This window comes from Musa acuminata, chromosome BXJ3-10, assembly GCF_036884655.1.
Source record: "Musa acuminata AAA Group cultivar baxijiao chromosome BXJ3-10, Cavendish_Baxijiao_AAA, whole genome shotgun sequence".
Lineage (NCBI taxonomy): Eukaryota > Viridiplantae > Streptophyta > Magnoliopsida > Zingiberales > Musaceae > Musa > Musa acuminata.
The window spans coordinates 21,558,779-21,580,660 of record NC_088358.1 but is presented as its reverse complement, the minus strand read 5'-3'; the positions used below and the strand labels follow the sequence as shown (position 1 = coordinate 21,580,660).

Sequence of the window (21,882 nt, the reverse complement as noted above, 5' to 3'; positions counted from 1 at the left end):
TTGGTTCGAGTCCAACCCGACATAATCCGGACGGACTCCGGTTGAGTTCTCGGACAATGAGTCGAACCCGGCCCGATTTATTTAGACCACGCTGTGGCCGCGACATAGTCTCCAACGACCGGCCGTGGTATCGGGGACCGAGAAGTCTCGCTAGATCGAGCCTTCGAGCCGAAGTGTCGAGGTCGAAGACAGGCAAGTCGTCTCGGGGAGATCGCAGCTTCCTCTACTGCCAATTCGGTCCAAGAACGATGGGGAAGAGTTTCTGCGACATCCGGATCCTTCTTGTCGTCGCGGCTGCAGCTTTTATCTTCATCCAGGTGCCTTTACTTCTGCTCCGTCCTTGGCCTTTCTGGTACTGATCTCGGGTTGCTATTCGCCCCTTTGGTTGTTCTTGACGATGTTATGCCGGGGAAAGTATCCTTCTCGACCCAGTTTAGTGTAGTTTGGAAATTTGGATTCGCAAACGACGTTCTTATAGCATGTTAGGGCAAGAAAAAAGTTGGAAACCTCGATTTTGACTATAAATTGTGTTGACGAGTTGTTCAAGATTTGGAATTTATATTCAAATTACGTGCATGGAAATAAGTAAACAAATTTAAGTTGCGTTAAACTGATTTGGGGCTAAAAGACATTTAGCCAAAATGATGAAGAGGTGGCATTCTAAGCAGAGAATCTATGATACTGAAGAATGAAGGCACCGTTATAGGGGAAAGAAACATGGTGGCTCTAGTAGAGTTAGGAATATTTCGTCCAAGTGGGAAATGTTAACATTAGTGCCGCTCTGAGTTGTCAATATTCTTTCCTTGTTTGTGTATCAGAATTCACAATATTTTGTATGTGATTTTCATTTTTTTCCAATCATTCTTAGTATGATTGAACTTATTTGGATCTACTTGAACTTATTGTTACCGATGTCCCAATATTTGCAATTTCATGTTGCGAACTTGAATCCAAGATCAATGATTTGCATTTTACTAGTTTACTTGTAGATATCTGTTCTATTTTTTTAAGGTTATTAATCTGTTTTTAATGCAACGGATAGTTGTACGTGTATATATGTTCCTAGTGAATTGTGCCATGCACACTTTGAAAGTACGCCATTTGTCCATGTCAATATAGTGCAATTAATTTAAAAAATTATAATGATCATTCATTGGTTTTAGGTGCGCCTTTTTGCAACACAATCTGAGTATGCAGATCGCCTGGCTGCTGCGGTGAGTAGTGCAATGTAACTTACTTAAATTGCAAGTTATGTTTAATTATGCATATTTCTAAGTCAATTACATCTATCAACCTTCATTTTATGTAGTATTATATAAAAGGGTATTTGACTTCATCTTTTATGTAGTATTATATAAAAGGGTGAGCCTTAATGCAATAGTAAAGTTGCTCCCTTGCAACTTGGGTGGTCAGAGTTCAAGTCATGGATACAACGTCCCTATTTGTAGGACAATTATGATTATTAACCTTTTCAAGACCTAGCATTAGCGGGGGTTTGGTGCATTAAGATCACCCTTTTATACATTATTATACATATATACATTTTTGATACCTGATATATGTGGGCATTGGTTGGTGCCTCATGTATTGAGTTCGTCTTCTTGTATACTATTATTTTCTTTTCATATGTGGTGGAAGTCATTTCATTGTATTTTTCACTATATTATGCATCGATTGAAACTAAGGATTTTCAATAATATCAATTTGCTAATCTTGGAGGCACGAAAGATATATGGTTACTTCACTGAACTTGAAATATGTGTGCATGTAAGATGATATACTTGCCTGTTGTGACCCATAATCATGGTTAATGGTGAATGGTGAATTTGTTGACAGGTGGAATCTGAAAATCAGTGCACAAGTCAAATGCGCTTGTTGATTGATCAGATAAGCATGCAACAAGGGAAAATTGTTACCTTAGAAGGTGCATATCTATATTTACATCAAATAGATTTCTTTCTTACCGAAATTGTGTAGATAATGTAGATGACACCAATTAAGGCACATAAGTGTTAAAACAGTAAGCTTAGTAACTTGAAATATACTGTAACCATAAAAAAATCAACAACCTTCACTGTTCATGTGGATTTCATATACAGATATCCGTTGTGCTTGTATTACTTACAAGTAAAGCTGATATGCTGTATCAATATTACTATGTGGTATTTTATCTGCAGTTTTTGCACTTGGTACATCTGTCATCTATTGTTATTGTTGTTTGCTTTTGCAGTGCATTTATTTTACATCAAAAATATGGATGACACAATAGAGGTATATGGAAATGGCACTTAGGTCAGGGCCTAAGTGAACCTCTGAAGGCTTTTAGAAACAGGATACTTGGTTGGGAATATCAAGTCATTGTTAAAAATGTAGTGACTGTAGTACATATCAAAGAAATGATTATGTTCATCTTTATAGATCCTTCTAGTGATTGGGGGACCTCAAGTAAAAAGCTACGGTGGTTCTCTATATCTGATTTATTCTCTTTTGGTTTAACAATTATCATTTTTCTAAATTTTGTTTACTAAAACATGGATCAGTATATGATGCCCCCTGAATTATATTTATCTTTCTGATGAAATTGCAGCAGTGTGGAAGCACTTGATTTCTTTCAGCATTGAGAGTTGTTTTTCTGTCAACATGCTGTTCTTTGTTTTGTTTAGTACCATGTAATTGTGAATGAATATGGAGTGTAACCTATATGTTTTTTGTCAGAAAAGAATTTTTTTTGTTTATGCAAATTTTGAGTTCTATTTTGTTGTCGATGTATCAGAAGCAAACAAACTTAAAGATGAAGAAAGTGCACAGCTGAAGACCCTACTTCGAGATCTTAAAAGTATGCCTTTACAAGAACTTTCTAGTCTTTCAATTGGTATTTATGTATAAAAGTTGGTTCGACTACAAAAAAAAAACTTTATTTCCATCATTTATGTTGTATTTTATACTTTAATTTTTCTTAAATATCTTAATATTATTCATTTGGGACTTTAATTATTGAGCTTGTTGCAATTGCATATTTTATATTTTGCATGGGTGTAAACTGATCTTTCATGAGCTTTATAAAAATAATCATTATAACGATCTTAAATAGAACTATAAATAATCATTTTACGTAGGGATTTTAAATTTTGATTTGGACCTGAATTGGTCTCTGGTTAGGTTAGCATGGGTGTGGTACCTACTGGATTACCAATATATGGCACAATGCTGTCCTGATTGGCATGGACCAAAGGGAAAGATGGAGACAAGAGGCAAGTAGCAAGACAAGGAGAGGAGGAGAAGAGAGATAGTTGCAATGAGATGGAGAAAACTAGCAGCAATGAGGCAACGAGTGGTGCAGTGAGAGAGATGACTTGGGGGCAAGTAAAAGAGAGATAGTTGTCATTGTAAAAATTAAAAAAAAATGTTTTTAAACTGGACAATTTCTCAGCCTAGGTGCCGGTCATTGGTTGGACTGAATAATATCGGATGGTACAAACCTGTCTAATTGATTTTTGGTACACTAATTTTATGACTAGAGATATGTCAGTAATTCTTTGATGCTTGTACTTAGCATCCTAGGTTGAGACATCACTTTTCTTGATCATATATCATTGGTTAAAAATGCAAGTTGACATCAAATCAAAATCAGATAACCATGTGTGCTAGAAAGGAAGAGGGGATGGAGGGTTGGAGGACCTTTAAACCAAGTATCAGAGAACTGATTATGTAACACCCTTGATTAGTCCCACATTGGAGGTAAGACTAAGATTGACTTATAAGGGTCTAATAAGTGTACTACTATCAACTTCAGCTTAAGCATTTTGATTAGTGGTTTAGGCCAAACGAAGTTGATAGATCAGTTAGCTTATTAAGCCTGGATCGTGACATTTGGTATCAGAGGCGACCTAGTATTTGGGCATGGTGAAGGGGCTCGGGTAGGAAAGGACTACTTGTGGATGAAGTTAGAGAACTTGTCACGGCGTAGAGCCACCACTAGGCTACGCCTCACATGCACAATGCTAGGGTTTAATCTGGGCTATGCTGGGCCTTGACGAGAACATCAAGCCCTTGAATGGTGGTGATTGTAATACCCTTGATTAATCCCACATTGGAGGCAAGACTAAGATTGGCGTATAAGGGTATGATAAGTGTACTACTATCAATTTCAGCTTAAGTATTTTGGCCAGTGGTTTGGGCCAAACCAAGTTGATAGGCCAGTTAGCCCATCCGACTCGGATCGTGATAGATTAGAACAAGCTGTACTTGTCCGTATTTACCCATCCAGGCAGCACTGACTTATATCGATTGTCAATATGTAGGTCTGTGCAAGAGCTGTACCACTCTGACCATCCATTGATGTTGGCATTATGCCCGAGTTTATAAACTTTGCTTTAAACAGTACTTAATAAGGCTGGACTAGCCATCTAATCACAAATCATGCTGCTTCAGTTCTTTACTGTTATAAATAATTATCCTGAAAATCAAGTTTTTGGTTTAGGGCCATGAAGCTGCGAAGAAGCTGTGGGAGAAGTGGAGAACCTTGTATTTCATGTATAAATATGATTTTCTGTGGTCTAATCATAGGATGATTTTCCTTCTAGTGCATGAGCATTCACTTTATGTTTCTAACTCTATAAATGTTGGTTGCAGCAAAGAATCTACAGAACTTGATAGGAAAACATGAGGTAAAATTGCTTAGATATTCTACATCGTGTTTTAACTGATGCAAAGAACTGATTAAGTCTTGCCTTTTGCTTCTTCATCCTTTGTCCTTATATTAGGTACCTGTAGCAGCTGTTGTTATAATGGCTTGCAATCGACCTGACTATCTTGAGAGGACAATAGAATCTGTCTTGAAGTATGTTATATAATAATTTCTTAGTTCTAAATAAAAAAGGATTAGTGTTGTTGATTTTCAGTTCTCCAGAAAATAGTCATATGATTAGACAACTAATGAATAATCAATTCATGTTTCTCAGGTATCAGAGATCGATTGCTACAAAATTTCCACTATTTGTATCGCAGGTATGCATGTTCGGTCCCTTTTTCTTCACAAAATTGTTTTGCCAATGATTAGCATCTGATAGTCCTGCTTTGTTTCGCAGGATGGAACAAATTCGGATGTTAAAAGTAAAGCTATGAGTTACAACCAATTAACTTATATGCAGGTTTAAAATGCAAACTCTTTCTTATTGTGTCATCTAAGCATCCTGTAGAATGATGGGATCTTTGAAGTTGTTTTGCTAATGGCGCTACATCCAATAATGGAATAATTGTTTTTGAAGTTTCATTAAGTAGTAAGATAATGTTTGGGCATGTTCCTATATCCCAAATGGCTGAGTTCTATGGAAAGCTTGCGCTTTGTCAAATTAAGTTGGTTGGAATTTAGGCCAGTTCTATGTCATGACAACTTCCAGATATGAAGTTCCATTGCAGCCCTCTAAAGAGTGATTTAATGTTTAGATTTGCTGTTCAACTGGTGACTATACATCAATTTGAAAAGGTCCTAGTGATAATAATTATGTATAGTATATCATCTGGCACTCGTCTTCCAAGACATTTGTGAAAAAGACTATGCTTTTAGATGTTCTAATTGTCCAATGACTTGCAATAAGATCTCTTTTAACAGTAGACATTCTAAATGAAAGCCAGGATACAATATGCTTAAGGTTTTTGCAGCTGGTTCCATGAGATTGAAGCCAGTATTTTGAATAGATTCACATGGAAACTTGTTTTCCCTTGAAATGCTGTTCAACATTAAATAAACTTGACATTAGAATGGTGATAAATGAAAAGATTCCTGTGTTTATCTTTTTTTGCCAAGTTAGACAGTTGATTCTGTTGCTTATATAAGATGTTTTTGTAACATAAGCAAGTTTTTATTTTATTTTATATGTCATGGTCTAGAAAAATATATCTGATACATATTTGTATTACCTTACAGAATTATAATCTAGTTTGACTATATGGTGAGTGGCATATTGCAGTCAGTGTTAGAGAATTCTAATGCTATGGGTGATTGCAATTGCAGCATCTAGATTTTGAACCAATACATACAGAAAGACCTGGAGAATTAATCGCCTATTACAAGATTGCTAGTAAGTGTCACATCTCTCCAATCTTTCTAGTTATGAGTTATGACTTAGTTTTTAGCTATGAACATGGATTATTTCAGGACACTATAAATGGGCTTTGGATGAATTATTCTTCAACCACAATTTCAGTCGAGTAATTATATTGGAAGGTGTCGTCTATTTACTGTTGGTTTCATGTTTTTCCGTTTTCTGTATCTATTTTTTTTTCGGGTAAAATCCATTAAAAAATATTCTCTCACCAAACAGATGACATGGAGATTGCCCCAGATTTTTTTGACTATTTTGAAGCCACAGCTGCGCTACTTGACAAGGATAAGTATGCCCCCCCATCCCATTCACTCATATGTTTAAAACTTTAAATTATTCATCTCATCTAATTATTTTACATCACAATTAACTTTGCAGATCAATAATGGCTGTTTCCTCATGGAATGACAATGGACAAAAACAGTTTGTTCATGATTCTTGTAAGTCCTTTTTTAAGCAAGTTCTTTTAGCCATTTGACAAGATTTATGTGTTTGATTTTTTTCATATCAGTTAGAGTGAAAGCATTCTGAGGTTAATTTTCGCATGTTGATTATGTTTTACATCCACTTTTTTTTTCAATGTATTTTGCAGATGCTCTTTACAGATCAGATTTTTTTCCTGGTCTTGGATGGATGTTAACAAAAACTATATGGAATGAGTTATCACCTAAGTGGCCTAATGCATATCCTTGTGTATAACACTATGTTTCAGTTACTCAAAATTGACATATTTTTCTTGGTTTATTATTCCTTGACATAATTTTACTTACTGGGATGACTGGGTGAGACTAAATGAGGTACACAAAGATCGGCAATTTATTCGTCCAGAAGTTTGCAGAACATACAATTTTGGCGAGCATGTAAGTAAGCCAATATTTGTGATTAGCATTTTGTGGATGCTCTTTTTTATCAAGAAGGTGACTCATGCGATTAAGAGATATTAATTCTGTATTTCCTCATAATATTATCTGATTTTTTAATCTCATTATGATAGTGTAACACGATTGAATGATAGAAATTGCTTATAAACATTGATAATGAAGTTGCTGCCAATACAAAATCTCAATACTGCCATGAAAATACTCACGTCTGCCTGTTTGTTCTCTTTTTTTGCTAGTGCTTGTGAAAGTTAGTTCTTCACCTACTTGTTTTCTTTTCAGGGCTCTAGCATGGGACAGTTTTTTAGACAATATTTGGAGCCTATTAAACTGAATGATGTGCAAGTAGGTATAAAGTTGCTTGATCTTGGGTTTTGTATACTTCCTCATACTTCTTATCTGGAATAAATTTTTATGTGAATTGTTGTATTAGGTTGATTGGAAGTCTTCTAATCTGACTTTTTTGATGGAGGTAATACAATTTCTTTATTCAGTCTTATATTTGCTTCAGCATCTCTATGGATGAAAATGGACCTGGTCAAAGGAAAGATGTCCCAAACTTTCTCCAGGGCCTTCTTTAAATCTGGTTTAGTAATTAATATACAACTTATGGGCAGGCATATACACATACTTCTAACTGTATCTCTTTCTGGTCTTTGACAGGAAAATTTTTTGAAATATTTTGCCAAAATGGTCTCCAACGCCAGACCTATTCGAGAATCTGATCTTATTTTGAAGGCAAATAATATTGATAGTGATATAAGAATCCAGTATAATGACCAGCGGCACTTTGAACACATAGCCCGACAATTTGGAATTTTTGAAGAATGGAAGGCAATTTCTCTTTCCTATCAATTTCACTTGATTGGTCATCACCTGAAAACATTTAGATAAGGATTATCTTTGATCCATAAATAGTTGCTTATAAATTTTTGGGTGCCTTAGTACAAAGATGACACTGTTTCTTCCAATTTGTGATAGGAGTTTTGATTTTTTCAATATTTGAACTTGGTTGATATACATGTTTTTCCACATCCAGATATAACTTTTGCTGATTTCTTACTGTTATAGGAGTGATTCCCATAAGTATCAGTCTAAACAAAGAAACATATACAGGACATCTGTAGGAACCAGAACATGATTACAGAGCATTTAAAATTATGATGTTGTCATTGTTATTCTTTTATCAGTTGAATTTTTTATCAATGTGGTGATCTTCTAAGCGTATCTCTTTCTTATCGTGCATGTTGTGCTGTTAAAAGCATAAAACAGACCTGCCCGGAAATCAGGAACACATGTGAACAGTCAATTCAAATGTCAAAAAGTAGTTTAAGCTTGTGTTTCTACTTCTAGGCAAAAAAAAATGTAACAGTCATTTATTCTGAAGTCAAAAGAATTGGAAGGATCAAAGAATTATTAGTTGATCTAAATTAAGATTTTCCTAATTTTGGTTTGCAAATTGTTTTATCATAATTGCACTCAGCAATTGCAATATTTTTATCTCCTTTAATGCTGCTGGTCAACAATGGAGGCTATAATACAAGATCCTGCCATGTTGTTACTCTTTTGTGAATTACAAAGTAACTTAGAATACTGACCCACAATTACAGCTGGATAGTGAGCAGCATCTGTATCAAAACCAATCGGCTCTATTAAATCCAGCACAAGCTAGAACCTACTAGATCATCTCAAACAACAAATGGAGAATTGAACTTCTTATCATCATTTTAGACATTTACTGCTACTTTTTCTTTTTTTTTGCTATTTTCACTTTTCATATCTACTTTGTTTCTGTTTCAGTGGTTCTGGCCATTGATTTATCATCTTTCATATGCATAAAATATTGCTTTATAGAAAAACTTCCATTGCATTACATCTTTGCACTTTACAATATAAATCTGAATGAGATCACCTCTGTTTTTTCAGGATGGAATTCCCAGGACAGCATATAAAGGAGTGGTAGTTTTTCGCTATCGAGGTCAAAAGCGTGTATTTCTCGTCGGTCCGGATTCTCTGAGGCTGCTGGGAATAGAGTAAATTTGAATTCTAAACACCACACTAGAAGGCTTCCAGAACTCCCATGGTTGAAGGCCTGATGAAGGTGATGACCACCAAAACAACTTTAAGGTGGAAGCTTAGACGAGGCTCAGATTTGTGTACAACAGCCTTCATGTCGATGCATATTGTCAGAAGACCAAACGAAGGATTCCTTATGGGTTCATCCCAAACATTTTGGTAAGCTAGTAGATAGATATCCATGTCATGCTTGCAATGGTATAGACTTGTCTCAGTTGCATTAGTTCTCTCTTTTTCTTGATCTTTACTGGAATTCTGATTCAACATAAAGAAGAATAGTTCACGATTTCCATTAAATCTGATTTATTATTACCATCAGCATCAGTCAGCTAAATTCCATGGAGCACTTCTTTTACAAGCATCCTTTAGAAGTCACCATCCAAGAAGGTGTACAAGACATGTATGCATGTCTCTTTGCATAAAGCTCTAAAAACCCTTTTTTTTTCTTTCTTTTATGAGAAATTCCGAAGCACTCGACCTCTTCTTCTCTCTCAAAAATAAGATAGATGGAGTATTTATAGAATGAGTAGATCCTAAAATTAAAGACATTTGCCTTCACAAAGAATATTTTCCATAATTGGATTGCTTATATTCTACACTGCCTCACTCAAAAATTATCTATCATCTCCAACATCTTGACTTTTCTTTCAAGTTAGCATACTTCTTTTGAGAAAATTCATATTTCCTTTATGACTTTTCCTGTTCGTTATAATTCTTGAAATATTTCTTTGATTAGATAATCAAAGTACTATCTGATTATATCATTCATAGAAGATTTATAATATTTTTAAACAGACTTTTAGTGTTTTGATGGAGGTCAAAACATTATATATTTATTCAAAAATACTATAAATAAAACAAAATAGATTCAAAATCTAATATAAATCGAGATTTTTTGAAAAATAATGAAAAATATATTTCAAATAAATGATTTTTTTTTAAATATGAAAAATATGAATTCACTCAAAATATTTTTACTTAATATTCAAAATAAATTAAAAATTTAAAGAAATATGACATGAAGTTCATGAAAAATATTACTTCATAATAGATGAAAACTAAAATGTCGCCATCTCCATTTCCATCCGAGTCAAATTCATTAACTCGGATTCCAACCGTGAGCTGTCACAAACTAGAAAACCATCACAGCCGTCCACCAACTCGAACGAAATCTCGACCGTCCGTCTAATCCGTTCCCGGCAATCGATGCCTCTTCGTCTCTATAAATTAACCGAAGGCGGTGGAATAAGTGAGGACGACTTAACTCGAAGAATCGGATCCCATTTCCTTCTCCTGCCGCTTTCGCTTTCGTTCTGGAACTTTAGGGTTTGGGACGCAGTCACGAATCGGAGTTGATTCGTCTCTTCGGTTTCGGTCGAGTTTGGTTCTGTGATCGATCTGAGATTGATCCTCGTCTTTGCGGCCAAGGATTTTAGGGTTCCTTGACCTGTTGTCGGGAATCGATGAACGACCCGTCGTATATGATGAACCGTGGCTTCGGGATCTGGCCGGCGCCGCCGCCCCTGGCGGAGGATCCTATGGGGTTTCCGAACCCCGCTCGGCCTCCCCCGCGCTTTGCCGTCGGCGGTGCACCCAAGTCGGGTCGGATGAACTGGAAGGGTAAGAAAGCTGCCGGCATGCGGAAGAACGCGGCGTCCGGTGGGGCGGGAGGGGGGCCCGTGGGTGGCGGAATGGTCCCGCTTGGCGGTGGCGTCTCCGGTTACAAGCCGCCGACCCTCCACGAGCTCCAGTACCAGAACCGCGTCAAGGCGCGCAGGTTCTACCCGAAGAAGAAGTTCGCTCGCTTCGCCCCCTTTGCCCCCCGGAACACGACCTCTTTCATCATCCGCGCCAAGAAATCAGGCGGGATCGCGCCGCTGGTCTCGCCGTACCCGGTGACGCCAGCGGTCCTCCCGACCCCCAAGCTCTCCCCGACGCGCGAGGACCTCGCTGACATGGTCAAGGAGGAGTGGGGCGTCGACGGTTACGGGTCGATGAAGGGCCTGATCCGGCTCCGATCGCCTACCTGCCACGATACGCGGCCCTCCGCCGCTGCCGGCGGGGAGGAGGACGACGAGGACGAGGAGGGGTCGGGCGAGAGCGATGTGGAGGAGCACCTGGAGGTGGAGCGGCGGCTGGACCACGACGTGAGCCGGTTCGAGATGGTGTACCCCGGGGAAGAGGATCACGACCTGGAAACCGACTCCGGGTCCGACCTGCTCGTTAGCAGGGTGGACGACCAGGACGCTCACATTGCACAGCTCGAGGAGGAGAACCTGACGCTAAAAGAGAGGCTTTTCCTGATGGAGACGGAGATGGCGGAGCTCAGGCGGAGGCTGCACGTGCTTGAGGCTCGAATCATCGGGAGGGAAGATAACAAAGACGACGATAACAACAACAAGAACGCCATCAACAGCGGAAAGCCCGTCGAGGTGGTGGTGCCGGAGAACGAAGAGGACGGGGCGGAGCTCTCCGACGATAGCAGCGGAGCTCCGATGTTGGAGTGAGATGAGGTATGGAAATTGACTTCTTCTTTTGTGTGCCTAAATTGACGACGAAGAATCGCATTGAATTTGTGGATTTGTGGTTTCTCAGCGATTTGATTATTGGATTCAAATTTCTTCTAATTCTTGTTGGGAAATTTTGTGGGTTGAATGTGAAATTTCACTTTGATGAAGTATACTTCCTTATGACGTGTTTTGACTACAGGCGGATTCAGAGCACAGGCAGCGTCAGGTAGTGTTGAAGAGGTTTCAAGCAGCCACCTGTGACTGACCAGAAAACTACCTTATAGAAAAGGCGAAATTACGCATTTATCTCTGTATGTTTTCTTATAAATTTAATTTTAATATGTATATCGGTCGAATGGATATTATTGGGAACGACATATGTGAATGTTTAAACATTTAAGAGATGTGAAATTTAACTTTTTAATTTTTCTATTAGGTATTGTTAAGTTTAAAGCATTTAATAATATAAATTAAATAAAATAATATTTTATTTAATTTTTGAAAATGCAAATCAACTCTTATAAAAATACAAGTATAATATTTATTATTATTGATAATTTATTAATGAAATGATGATGTTTGAATCTCGTTTTCGTTATTTATTTTTTATAAAAAAATTATAGGTAGAGTATTTACTGTTTTTGATAATTCATTAATGAAATAAGAACAATACGTGGCGGTCCTTTGAGTACTTATATTTCGTGGAGCCTGAATGAAGCTAGATTGGTGAGCACAGTATCCTTCCATGGTTTGAACGAATCAACGACACATCAAACCCGTAATTCTCGTCCACCGGATTCCATCATCCCCTCTCCATCCAACGGTCCCAACGGTCGTATTATCCATAATCGAACAGTCAGGATCGCTCGATCACCTCAAGCCTGTGGACGACGGTCCCCTCGCACGCGTCAGGAGCGCTTCACGTCCGCCAGTCGCACGGCGGCGATGTGTCCGAAGCCCGACCTCAACCTCCGTCCCCCGCCCTCCGGCACGTAGCTCTCGCCAAAACCTTACTAGGGGAACCCATCAAATGATGCTGAGATCCGTCCATCTCCCCCTCGGATTTGGTGTCTCGCCCCTGCTCCGATGCCTTCCTCGCTTCTCTGGCCTCGCCTCCTGCTCCTGGTCCAGGATTTCCTCCTCTCCTGAAGGATTGCCGCTTGACGTGCCTTATTCTCGTCAACATGGTGTATTCGGAGCCTTTCGGATGTCTTCCGGCGGTCCGGGCACGAGCCCCGATGTGGATGCCGCCCTCGGGTCCGCCGTGGCGCTGCCTGCAGTGAGTATCATGCGAATTTCTCTTTGATTAGGAGGAAAATTTGGTCTTGTATTGGTTTTTGTAGGCTCCAAGCATTTGAGATATTGCGTTTTCTTATGTTCACTAATTATGGATTGATATAAATTGGCGTCTTCCTTTATGCTAATCTTTAGTGAGTGCAACACTATTTATGTAAATGCTGAAGCTACAGCCAGATTGTCGTAGTTATTCGTACAACTGGGTGATAGAAGGAAGAAAATGGATTAAATTTTAATGGCAACATAGTGGGGGAGATAGTTTGACTGGTGTTTTGCAAGTCAAGATCCATTTTGTGGATTTTGTTTTACTTCTGCTTACTTCATCGTTTTACGATTTTATTGTTGCAGATTCAGATGCCCAAGATTTGCTTCTGCCATTCCTGTGGAAATCCAACTAAGCAAGTTATTCCGGATGGAGAAAAGAAGATAAGACCGGTTTGTGTGGTATGTGGGAAAATCCACTATCAGAATCCCAAAATGGTATGATCAATGATCTGTGCAATTTGTTGCTCATGTTGATGCTTTACGTAGTTGTGAGATGTTTTGTTATCAAAATGATTAGTTGAACATGAAAGTATATGTCCTCCCACATACATTAATGTTTTTCTCTTTAAGCCTCGTGAATGCGTCTCTTCTTCCCTCTTCTTCCTTCTTCCCCAGCATATTCATCCATCTGTGAAGGCAGGAGCTGTCAGAGACATAACACCTAATGTCCAGCGTATGCTCATGTCTTATATGTGTCTCTCGTATGTAAATGGCATGAATTTGCCATGTTGGGTTCCTAGATTAGTCACAAGGCTACGGTTGAAGCGGCTTTCTCTTCAGAGGACTTGATGTTGCAAGCTTATCTGAAGGGAACGTTGCTTATGATGGCTGAAGCTTTTGCTTTATGTGAACGTCCTCACTTTGGTCTTACGATGGAGTTTTAACATCATTGTCAAGGAACATTCAATCATTCTCTTTAATTTCATTAATAAAAGTTCTTGCCTGCTTGAAATGTCAGATGTATCATCCTATCTGATATGTTTCTTATTAACAAAAGAATCCATCAAGAATGCATGACAAACTTGGATATATTTTACAGACAGGATCATGAACCACTCTAACTGATGTATTCATTCTGCAGTTACTTTATATTAAATTTCAATCGATAATATCTCCTTGTTTTAGAAGCTTCTGTCAGTTTTTCAATAAGTATGCTTGCACAACTTATTTATTCAATTTGGTGATCGAGTTTTTCAGGTAGTTGGTTGTCTGGTGGAGCATAATGACAAGGTTCTGCTTTGTAAACGGAAAATTGAGCCGTCTTATGGCCTTTGGTGCTTACCTTGTCCTCTCTTTTCTGTCGATTGGATATTTGGTTTTACGCTTTTACTTGTATTAATTGCTTGAGAATGGAAACCTAAGCAATTAGTTCACTCTAAGGTTTTTCTTTTTTTTTTCCTCTTTTTGTTCAGTTATGTGGCTCTAAATTGTAGGTATCTTGAGATAACATGCGTTTTATCTGTTGAAGTGTTAAGACACAATGTAGTAATATACTAAAAAGGTTAGAAATCTCGAAAAAACTACAATTACTAATTATAAAAGAATGTCCTATATAACATGTCTTTAAAAATTAAAATTTTGTAACAGTGTCTAGATATATTGAATCACTACCATCAATTCCTATTTCCAATCTTTGGTTCTTTTGCAAATACATCTACATGTTCTAAAAATCAAAATGCATGATCAATCTTTATTGTGAATATTTGTTCATGCTTTACATCATGTATGAGTCTTTAGATTTAAGCTTATATACTATTGGAAAAGAAAAGTACTGAGGTCTCAATCTTGGCAGTTCAAATCAGAAGAAACATGAAGATCAACACCATCGACTTCTTAACCGTATCAGGTCAATTATGAAATGAATCTCAAATCTGATAAGTCAACACCATCAAATATGATATGCAATAATTTAATGTTGAAATGATGAACTAGATGTAATGAAGGTCTTTTTTTATGTGTATCTATTGAGAAAAATCTAAGAATAAGCAATTTTGATATCAGAACTTATATTAATTTGAAAAAAGATATAGTTTTAGGAATGTGATTTCTCCTGGACTGGTTAGTACTGGCTGGTATTGCCGGTCCAAATGTGAACCAGGATGCAGATCACCTTATCCCTGTCTCTAAGTGAGTGGTCCAAATCTGCCGCTTATAGTTTGCATGCAGACTAGGGACTTGTGATGTCGCCCACCTGTTGCTCGTCATCCCTGGACCTCCCGTACTTCTCCTTTCCCCTTCTTGGTACCACGATACATACTGGCATATCGTGTGGTGGTAGACCTGCATGAACTGGATCCGTATTGCTTCAGCCATGAACCAATACATGTCCAGTACTCAGAACTGCAATCGTTAAAATAAGATACATCAACACTTCTTGATTTGAGATTGAAGACACTATCACCAGCAGCTTCTTCACAGACTCGAAGGCATGATTCAGTATAAAATGAAAGAATAAAAGAGAAAAAGGAGTAATAGAAATGGAGTGGACCCACTGATTTATATTACACAAGTTGCAGAACCTTAATTGAAATTTTCTGAGGGACCTGAAGGAAATGGCCTACAACATATTTTAATGCTTCTTTTTTGCATAGGTGCATCTTTTGTTGGTTTGCTGAACATGCAAAGCATTGTCAGATTATATAATTTTCTTTCTAAGTTTTATAAATAGCGTAGATCAAGTTTAATGGAGCTGGCCCTCAATTTGGAGGCCCACATTTGCTTTTCTTCTTCTGAATCCTCCCAATACGCCCGTAGTTTTACTCTGATTATGTACATTAAATATGCCGTCCATATGATCTGTCTTGAGAAGAATGTGGTCTAATTATTTAATTTTCAAATCTGCAGGACACTTCCAGCTGGTTTCTTGGAGATTGGAGAGTCTGCTGCAGAAGGGGCAGCTAGAGAAACTTTGGAAGAAGCATGTGCTGAAGTTGAAGTCCTTGCACCATTTGCTCAGTTAGACATACCTCGCATTGGCCAAGTGAGATAACTTTGTTCTGCTGCTAATCTATATCTGGATAAAATCTTTATAGTATCTTGAAAATGAAGTAGTATGTCCAATCTCATGTGCAGTACAGAGTTACATCATCTTCCGAGCAAGACTGAAGACACCTCATTTTTCACCAGGCCCTGAGTCACTGAAGTGTGCACTTTTTGCGTTGGATGACATACCATTTGATTCCCTTGCATTTTCTTCAATCATTGTTACTTTGAAGATGGTTAGTAGAGTTTTGCAATTATTCTCTCTTGACTAGCTATCTCTTTTTGCCGAAGCCGATTTATTGTTGGATTATATCGCACTGATAACATTTGGAACTTAGGTACAGATGAATTAGTTCACAGTCACTACTAATGTTGGTCATTCTCGACTCTTTTTCACTGTGGTTGCAGTATATCGAAGACACCAAATCTGGAAATCTCAAGTTTCACTATTGCACCATAAATAAGAGGTAAGCAAAGGTCTTGCATCTCCTCTTAAAAAACCCTTGTATATCTGTGCCTTTCATCTATAGAAACAATATTGGAGGTAACTGTCACCAGCTAGTGGCCATCTTATCTGAACTTTTCTGGATTCAAATTATCTTTTACTTCAATGTATTTGCAACTTTAATTTTTAGAATTTAACCTAGCTTTTCCAGATCCTTCTGCAATAAATAGTTCTGCCTAGAACTGGACTAACTTCTTTCACTTTAACCTGTAACAGACCAGGTGCCAGCCCATCTGATCCTCGTGGTTTCGATGTGGATCAACGTTTACATTCGTAGGATGATTCATCAGGATCAACATGGTTGGTCGGCGAGACTTGAATAGAATTGCGGCTGACAGATATTTCGATCGACAGAGAGGTTTTTCTTCAGGATCAGATGGGTCTTTTGTAAAGCAAGTGCTTTTGGCAAGATTAGATCTACATCTGAAATGTTCATTTTCCTAGTATTGAAGAAATAACAAAATAAAGTTCATGTGTAATATGATTACTTTGTGATGGTAGATGAGTAAGGATTAAATTGGTATACCATAAAGAATGGTATTCTTTGAAATTTGAGGTCTTTTTCAGTGATTTCAGAAATTTGATGCGATGCTAATTTTTTTTATTTGTCTTTGAAAGATCAAAATAATTTGAATTATCGCTAACCGGTTGATAATATTAGGTTGAACAGTTCCATCAGGAAAAAAAAAATGAAATAAATGGCACAATCATTCAAACATGGAAAGTAGTTTCCTTTTTTTTTTTTAGATTTTTGTCAAACACCCTTTAAAATTGACCCAAAAATTTTAGTCTATTAGAAAATTATGTTTCGGTTTTCAAATATATCATCATGCAATTCCATCATTTTATTCGTCCATATTTATAATCTTAAAGCCGCTTCTACACCTTGAAAAGCTTTTTGGTAATATATATATATATATATATATATATATATATATATATATATATATATATGTATTTATAAATCTTGAAAAGCTTTTTGGTAAATATACATAAATACATAAAATATGCTTCTTTCATATATTTTCTAATATATATATATATATATATATATATATATATATATATATATATATATATATATAATGAACCGTCGATTAAGAAATTATCGATTTTGGTTTTTTAAAAAATAAGTTATAATCAAATTATTCATTTTAAGTTATTTGAAATTGGTCAATCATCAGATCGATTTGATTCCGATTTAATTTTGGTTCGATTTTGATTCGAACCAAACCGTGCGAAGGGTAAGTTTTCTTTGCTATGGTAAGCTTCAACTCCTACTTTGTGACACCCGCCCACCTATTCTTCGTGTCTTGTCTCGTTCGGAACCAACGATTCGTGTCTTCGGCTCGTCACCGTCGCGTACCAGATCGCAAGAAACACAGCAACGTTCCTACCTCCCACGTCACCGATCCGAGCCACACTAGACTAACCCATCTAGACCGTCAACCAGGAATCCAACGACTCATTACCAATCGTCTCCCCATTTCCCGCCTCCCATCCCAAATTCCGAACACAAATCCCTCCATTTCCTTCACCCAAATCCCTAATCCCCCCTTTCTATAAATTCCCTCCTCTCGCCGCCTTCTTTCCACCTCCAATTCATCCCTTCTTCTACCTTTCTTTTCTTGGATCGATCTGCGCCATGTCTGGTCGCGGTAAGGGAGGCAAGGGGCTGGGCAAGGGCGGCGCGAAGCGCCACCGCAAGGTGCTCCGCGACAACATCCAGGGGATCACCAAGCCGGCGATCCGTCGTCTCGCCCGCCGTGGTGGCGTAAAGCGAATCTCCGGTCTCATCTACGAGGAGACCCGCGGCGTCCTCAAGATCTTTCTCGAGAACGTCATCCGTGATGCCGTCACCTACACCGAGCACGCCCGCCGCAAGACTGTCACCGCCATGGACGTCGTCTACGCACTAAAGCGCCAGGGTCGCACCCTCTACGGGTTCGGAGGCTGATTTCGTTCTTTGGCGGTGCTGGCGATGGAAGTGTGGGTCGCAAGTGTTAGGGTTTTGCGTTCTGAAATGGCTGATGTTGTCTTGTAAAAAGAACCTACCTTTGGTTGCGTTGTAACAGGAGAAGTGTAGCTTTGTGTTATCAAGATGTATGCCTATGGATTTCCAGTTGCAGTGGTTGGCATTGGCATACCTTTTTCTTAGTGACGAAAGGTTCTTGCTTTGATTTCATATTTGGTTTATGATACAGAGGAAGAAAGTTTGTGGTAAGATGGCAACAGCTTTGTGGTTTCCTTGTGACCATAAATGTAGCTTTCTTTTGTTCATTTCAGTTCTTGTGGTTTCTTCTTGGCTCTTGCATCTTTTATTCTCGTGTCTCTGTTTCTCGGGAAGCCATGCTGTGTTTGTGAATGGTGCTTGTTAATTAAGTAGCCATTACAACTGAGGTAGGGAGTTCAATAGGAACGTCACAACTGGTCTGCTTGGGAGGATGGAACTTAGTCATGTTTGTAAATATGGTAATGAATTCTACAAGCAACGTTTTCGTAGCAGACCGAGGGAGTTGAAGCGGGCAATCCCGAATGGCCATCCTGTGCTTGAGAGGGTTAAATTCGAAAGGTGGCGAGAGGTTAGGGTTTTATTTAAATCCAAGGAATGAATTAACGATCTTAACAAGCTTGTCCAGTTACCTTCGTAACTTTGTATAGAGACATTTTATGCTTGGTCTTAGAGGGGGCTAATTACATATTATGTTTGGTGTATTTAGTATTTTGATCTTAACACTAAAAAATTTTACATTCGAATTCTTATATTTATAAAAGTAAAATATCTAATTTTATTTATTCTTACGTTATCGATTTTGTCAAACGAAAACATGAAAATAATAAGCAAAAAGATAATTTCGATGTCTCGATTACATTTATCATGATAACGAACGAAGATATCGTTGGAGTCGCATGTGGCTATTGAGAATGAGGATAGAGAGTGATGGCGAGAGAAGAAGCGACTATACAGATATCGATGCTTTGTATCTACGTCAACACCACTCAACAACTACATCAGTGTAGCTTTACATTTACGTTGACGTAGATGTAACAAAAGGATCACTCAATATTTGCATCGATATTGACGCAGATATAGAGCGATGAAAAGACTGTTGGCATTTGCATCAATGCCAACATAAGTGTAGAGCGATACTACCCTCTCTCGTATTATTGTCGGTGTCGATGCAAATGCATAGTATCAACATCTACATCGTCATTTCACTTCTCGCTATCACTCTCTTTCTTCATCCACAATACTCACTTGTAATCCCCAACAACACTATCATCCAACACTACAAAAAAATTAATCGAAATATTAAAATTATTTTTTTTCTCGTTATTTTCGTGTTTTTGATGTCGTTAGGATAAATGGAGCTTTTCACTTTTGTAATTATAAGGATTTCAATAGAAATTTTTTAAGTTTAAAAAATATTAAATTGATTTTGTTACAAGCTCTTAAAGATCCATGTAAAAATTTTAGTACAATTAACAAAGGCATAAGGTACGATTGTGCTCATAATTGGGGGTGGATTTTTTATTTTTGGGTGTCTTCACTTACCAATTTTGTAGCTCTTGACTAATTTATAATAGATTTCTTTATGTTAGAAAAAGAACTCTGGGAAGATGAGAACTCATTTCCATTTAGAGTTTAGTCAAGAGATTAACGTAATTAATTTTAAACATATACCAAGAATTACTAATGATTCTGCACAAATATTACCTCTAAATGGGGGAGGGAAGCTAATTATCTATTTACCTCGGGGATAATTTTGACTGGCAGTTGATGTCAACCTCTTTTTTGTCCTCTCTTTCTGAGTTTTGATGATTACTTTTCCTTAAAAAGGAGAAACTTAGAACCATTAGTATATCCATTCTTGGGTGCAATAACATGATTCTTTGGTGTGGACTACAGTCACTTGTAGTTGACTAAATCAGAACTCACTCTGGCTTCCCATTAGAGAGAGAAGTCAGAACGTTGACCTCCCAAAAGAGAGAGAGAGGGATATTTTCTCTATGATGACTTTACAATCGTTCAGTGACCACAGATATTTTTTGAAGTCAGCTCATCCCATGAGATATGGATCATATCTCTTTGTTCTAGTGGAAGCTGCCAACTGGTAATGGTCCATGTCTCCATTCCCCTTTCTCTCTCTCTCTCTCTCTCTCTCTCTTTTCTCCTAATAGGTTCAAGTTGAAATCTTGTAGAACATGCATTCTGGTAATTGACTTACAATAATATACATTCTTTTTCCTATAAGCAAAAATAAATCTGATGATCACACCAATTCATTGCAGCTGCAACTTACAGATCTGCTATTTCTTTGATCCGAAATAAAAATCACACTACTTCAGAGAGAGACAATCTGTCACACTTGCCTCCAATGGCAGCTGAACCAAAAGCCATTGACACATATAAAAGATAAGAGAGACAAAAAGCTGCACAAACAACAAGTCAACAAACGTTTCCATTGGTGCTGCAAGAACTCCCTTGCAAGCTGAGACCTTCTCTCAAGAAAGCAAGCAGAACAAGTGCACGGCCGAGCTCCGGGCTACTGATCATTCTCCGGTCACCGCAAAAGTTTGCTTCTTTTGTGTTTCCGTTCCTCGCTCTCATGAAAAGAACTCCCATAAGCACAAGTTCCTTTTCCATTAGAAGTTGCGAGTGATCGATATTTTTTGTATGCACACATCACCAACCAATCCATTCTGTTTCTCCACCTAACAGTCAAGAGACATAACAACAAACATGTAGTTGGATCGTCTTCTTGGCCCGAGGTGATGGACGGGGCAGTGTTTCAGTGCGACAGCGTGCTGGCACCGCCGCGCTCGGCGGCCTTGGCGCCCGCGGCAGCGCCATCGGAGGTCGCGCCGCAGCTGTGGCACCGCGACGGCGGGGCGGGGACGACCAGGACCCTTCGGCAGGAGGGGCAGGACGAGTGAGAGCGGAGCCACGTGTCGACGCAGCAGGCGTGGAACCCGTGGCCGCACTGCGGCAGGACGCGGACATCGTCGCCGTCGGCGAACTCGGTGAGGCAGATAGCGCACTCCACCAGCTCGACGCCGCCAGCGGCGGCGGCAGAGGAGTCGAAGGAGAGCGTCGGTAGCGCCCGGAGGACCTTCTTCTTCAGGCCTTTGCTGGGTGGGGGGGGCGGGCCGGCGGTGGAGGATGAGGAGGCCGAGGTGGATGAGCGGCGGATCCAGGCGCAGCGGGCGACGATGGCGAGCCCGATGACGCAGATGAGGGCACAGAGCAGCGCGGCGAGGACGACGACCACGTCGGAGTCGACAGGAAGCAAGGACGGCGGCTCCGCCTTCCGCAGCGGGTCCGAGGACTGGAGAAACCTCGCCGGAGAACGCATTGCCTCTCACTACAAAGCCAAGAGGAAGGGGGAAGGAAAGCAGAGCAGCAGAAGAGAGGAGAGGGGGAGGAGGGAGTTTGTTTGGGGAGTCGAGACCGAGCGGGAGCTCCGCATTTATAGAAGGCAAAT

At 38.9% G+C, this 21,882-nt stretch overlaps 5 protein-coding genes across 5 annotated transcripts; 4 read left to right on the top strand and 1 right to left on the bottom strand.

Annotated features, from left to right (window-relative positions):
* The first annotated feature begins 105 nt into the window (after positions 1 to 105).
* LOC135651666 (alpha-1,3-mannosyl-glycoprotein 2-beta-N-acetylglucosaminyltransferase-like) lies at positions 106 to 9,376 on the top strand. Its single transcript, XM_065171935.1, has 18 exons — positions 106 to 317; positions 1,164 to 1,214; positions 1,837 to 1,924; positions 2,774 to 2,836; positions 4,633 to 4,667; positions 4,764 to 4,840; positions 4,962 to 5,007; positions 5,088 to 5,150; positions 6,014 to 6,080; positions 6,158 to 6,226; positions 6,324 to 6,393; positions 6,483 to 6,544; positions 6,697 to 6,787; positions 6,871 to 6,964; positions 7,265 to 7,327; positions 7,416 to 7,454; positions 7,646 to 7,816; positions 8,909 to 9,376. The coding sequence occupies exons 1-18, from the start codon at positions 249 to 251 to the stop codon at positions 9,017 to 9,019; spliced, it is 1,329 nt and encodes a 442-aa protein (XP_065028007.1). The 5' UTR covers positions 106 to 248; the 3' UTR covers positions 9,020 to 9,376.
* Positions 9,377 to 10,305: 929 nt separating this feature from the next.
* Positions 10,306 to 11,992, top strand: LOC104000487 (uncharacterized). The gene is made up of 2 exons (XM_009422556.3): positions 10,306 to 11,571; positions 11,768 to 11,992. Exon 1 carries the CDS (start codon positions 10,522 to 10,524, stop codon positions 11,563 to 11,565), a length of 1,044 nt encoding a protein of 347 aa, XP_009420831.2. The 5' UTR covers positions 10,306 to 10,521; the 3' UTR covers positions 11,566 to 11,571; positions 11,768 to 11,992.
* A 317-nt stretch (positions 11,993 to 12,309) lies between these two features.
* On the top strand, positions 12,310 to 16,975 carry LOC104000488 (nudix hydrolase 23, chloroplastic). Its single transcript, XM_009422557.3, has 7 exons — positions 12,310 to 12,847; positions 13,213 to 13,344; positions 14,107 to 14,183; positions 15,754 to 15,889; positions 15,987 to 16,127; positions 16,300 to 16,358; positions 16,613 to 16,975. The coding sequence occupies exons 1-7, from the start codon at positions 12,599 to 12,601 to the stop codon at positions 16,671 to 16,673; spliced, it is 855 nt and encodes a 284-aa protein (XP_009420832.2). The 5' UTR covers positions 12,310 to 12,598; the 3' UTR covers positions 16,674 to 16,975.
* A 956-nt stretch (positions 16,976 to 17,931) lies between these two features.
* Positions 17,932 to 18,676, top strand: LOC104000489 (histone H4). The gene has a single exon (XM_009422558.3). The coding sequence runs from the start codon at positions 18,042 to 18,044 to the stop codon at positions 18,351 to 18,353; it is 312 nt and encodes a 103-aa protein (XP_009420833.1). The 5' UTR covers positions 17,932 to 18,041; the 3' UTR covers positions 18,354 to 18,676.
* Positions 18,677 to 20,658: 1,982 nt separating this feature from the next.
* LOC135651547 (RING-H2 finger protein ATL8-like) lies at positions 20,659 to 21,836 on the bottom strand. Its single transcript, XM_065171689.1, has one exon. It carries the CDS (start codon positions 21,751 to 21,753, stop codon positions 21,190 to 21,192), a length of 564 nt encoding a protein of 187 aa, XP_065027761.1. The 5' UTR covers positions 21,754 to 21,836; the 3' UTR covers positions 20,659 to 21,189.
* Between the last annotated feature and the right edge of the window lie 46 nt (positions 21,837 to 21,882).

Bases quoted from the DNA above. Each gene is read 5' to 3' on its own strand.
- LOC135651666 (XM_065171935.1), top strand. From the start codon at position 249: ATGGGGAAGAGTTTCTGCGACATCCGGATCCTTCTTGTCGTCGCGGCT. The intron at 6,081-6,157 runs GTAAGTGTCACA...GGATTATTTCAG, and splicing joins CGCCTATTACAAGATTGCTA to GACACTATAAATGGGCTTTG. The intron at 7,455-7,645 runs GTAATACAATTT...GGTCTTTGACAG, and splicing joins ATCTGACTTTTTTGATGGAG to GAAAATTTTTTGAAATATTT.
- LOC104000487 (XM_009422556.3), top strand. From the start codon at position 10,522: ATGAACGACCCGTCGTATATGATGAACCGTGGCTTCGGGATCTGGCCG.
- LOC104000488 (XM_009422557.3), top strand. From the start codon at position 12,599: ATGATGCTGAGATCCGTCCATCTCCCCCTCGGATTTGGTGTCTCGCCC. The intron at 13,345-14,106 runs GTATGATCAATG...CGAGTTTTTCAG, and splicing joins ACTATCAGAATCCCAAAATG to GTAGTTGGTTGTCTGGTGGA. The intron at 15,890-15,986 runs GTGAGATAACTT...TGTGCAGTACAG, and splicing joins ACATACCTCGCATTGGCCAA to AGTTACATCATCTTCCGAGC.
- LOC104000489 (XM_009422558.3), top strand. From the start codon at position 18,042: ATGTCTGGTCGCGGTAAGGGAGGCAAGGGGCTGGGCAAGGGCGGCGCG.
- LOC135651547 (XM_065171689.1), bottom strand. From the start codon at position 21,753: ATGCGTTCTCCGGCGAGGTTTCTCCAGTCCTCGGACCCGCTGCGGAAG.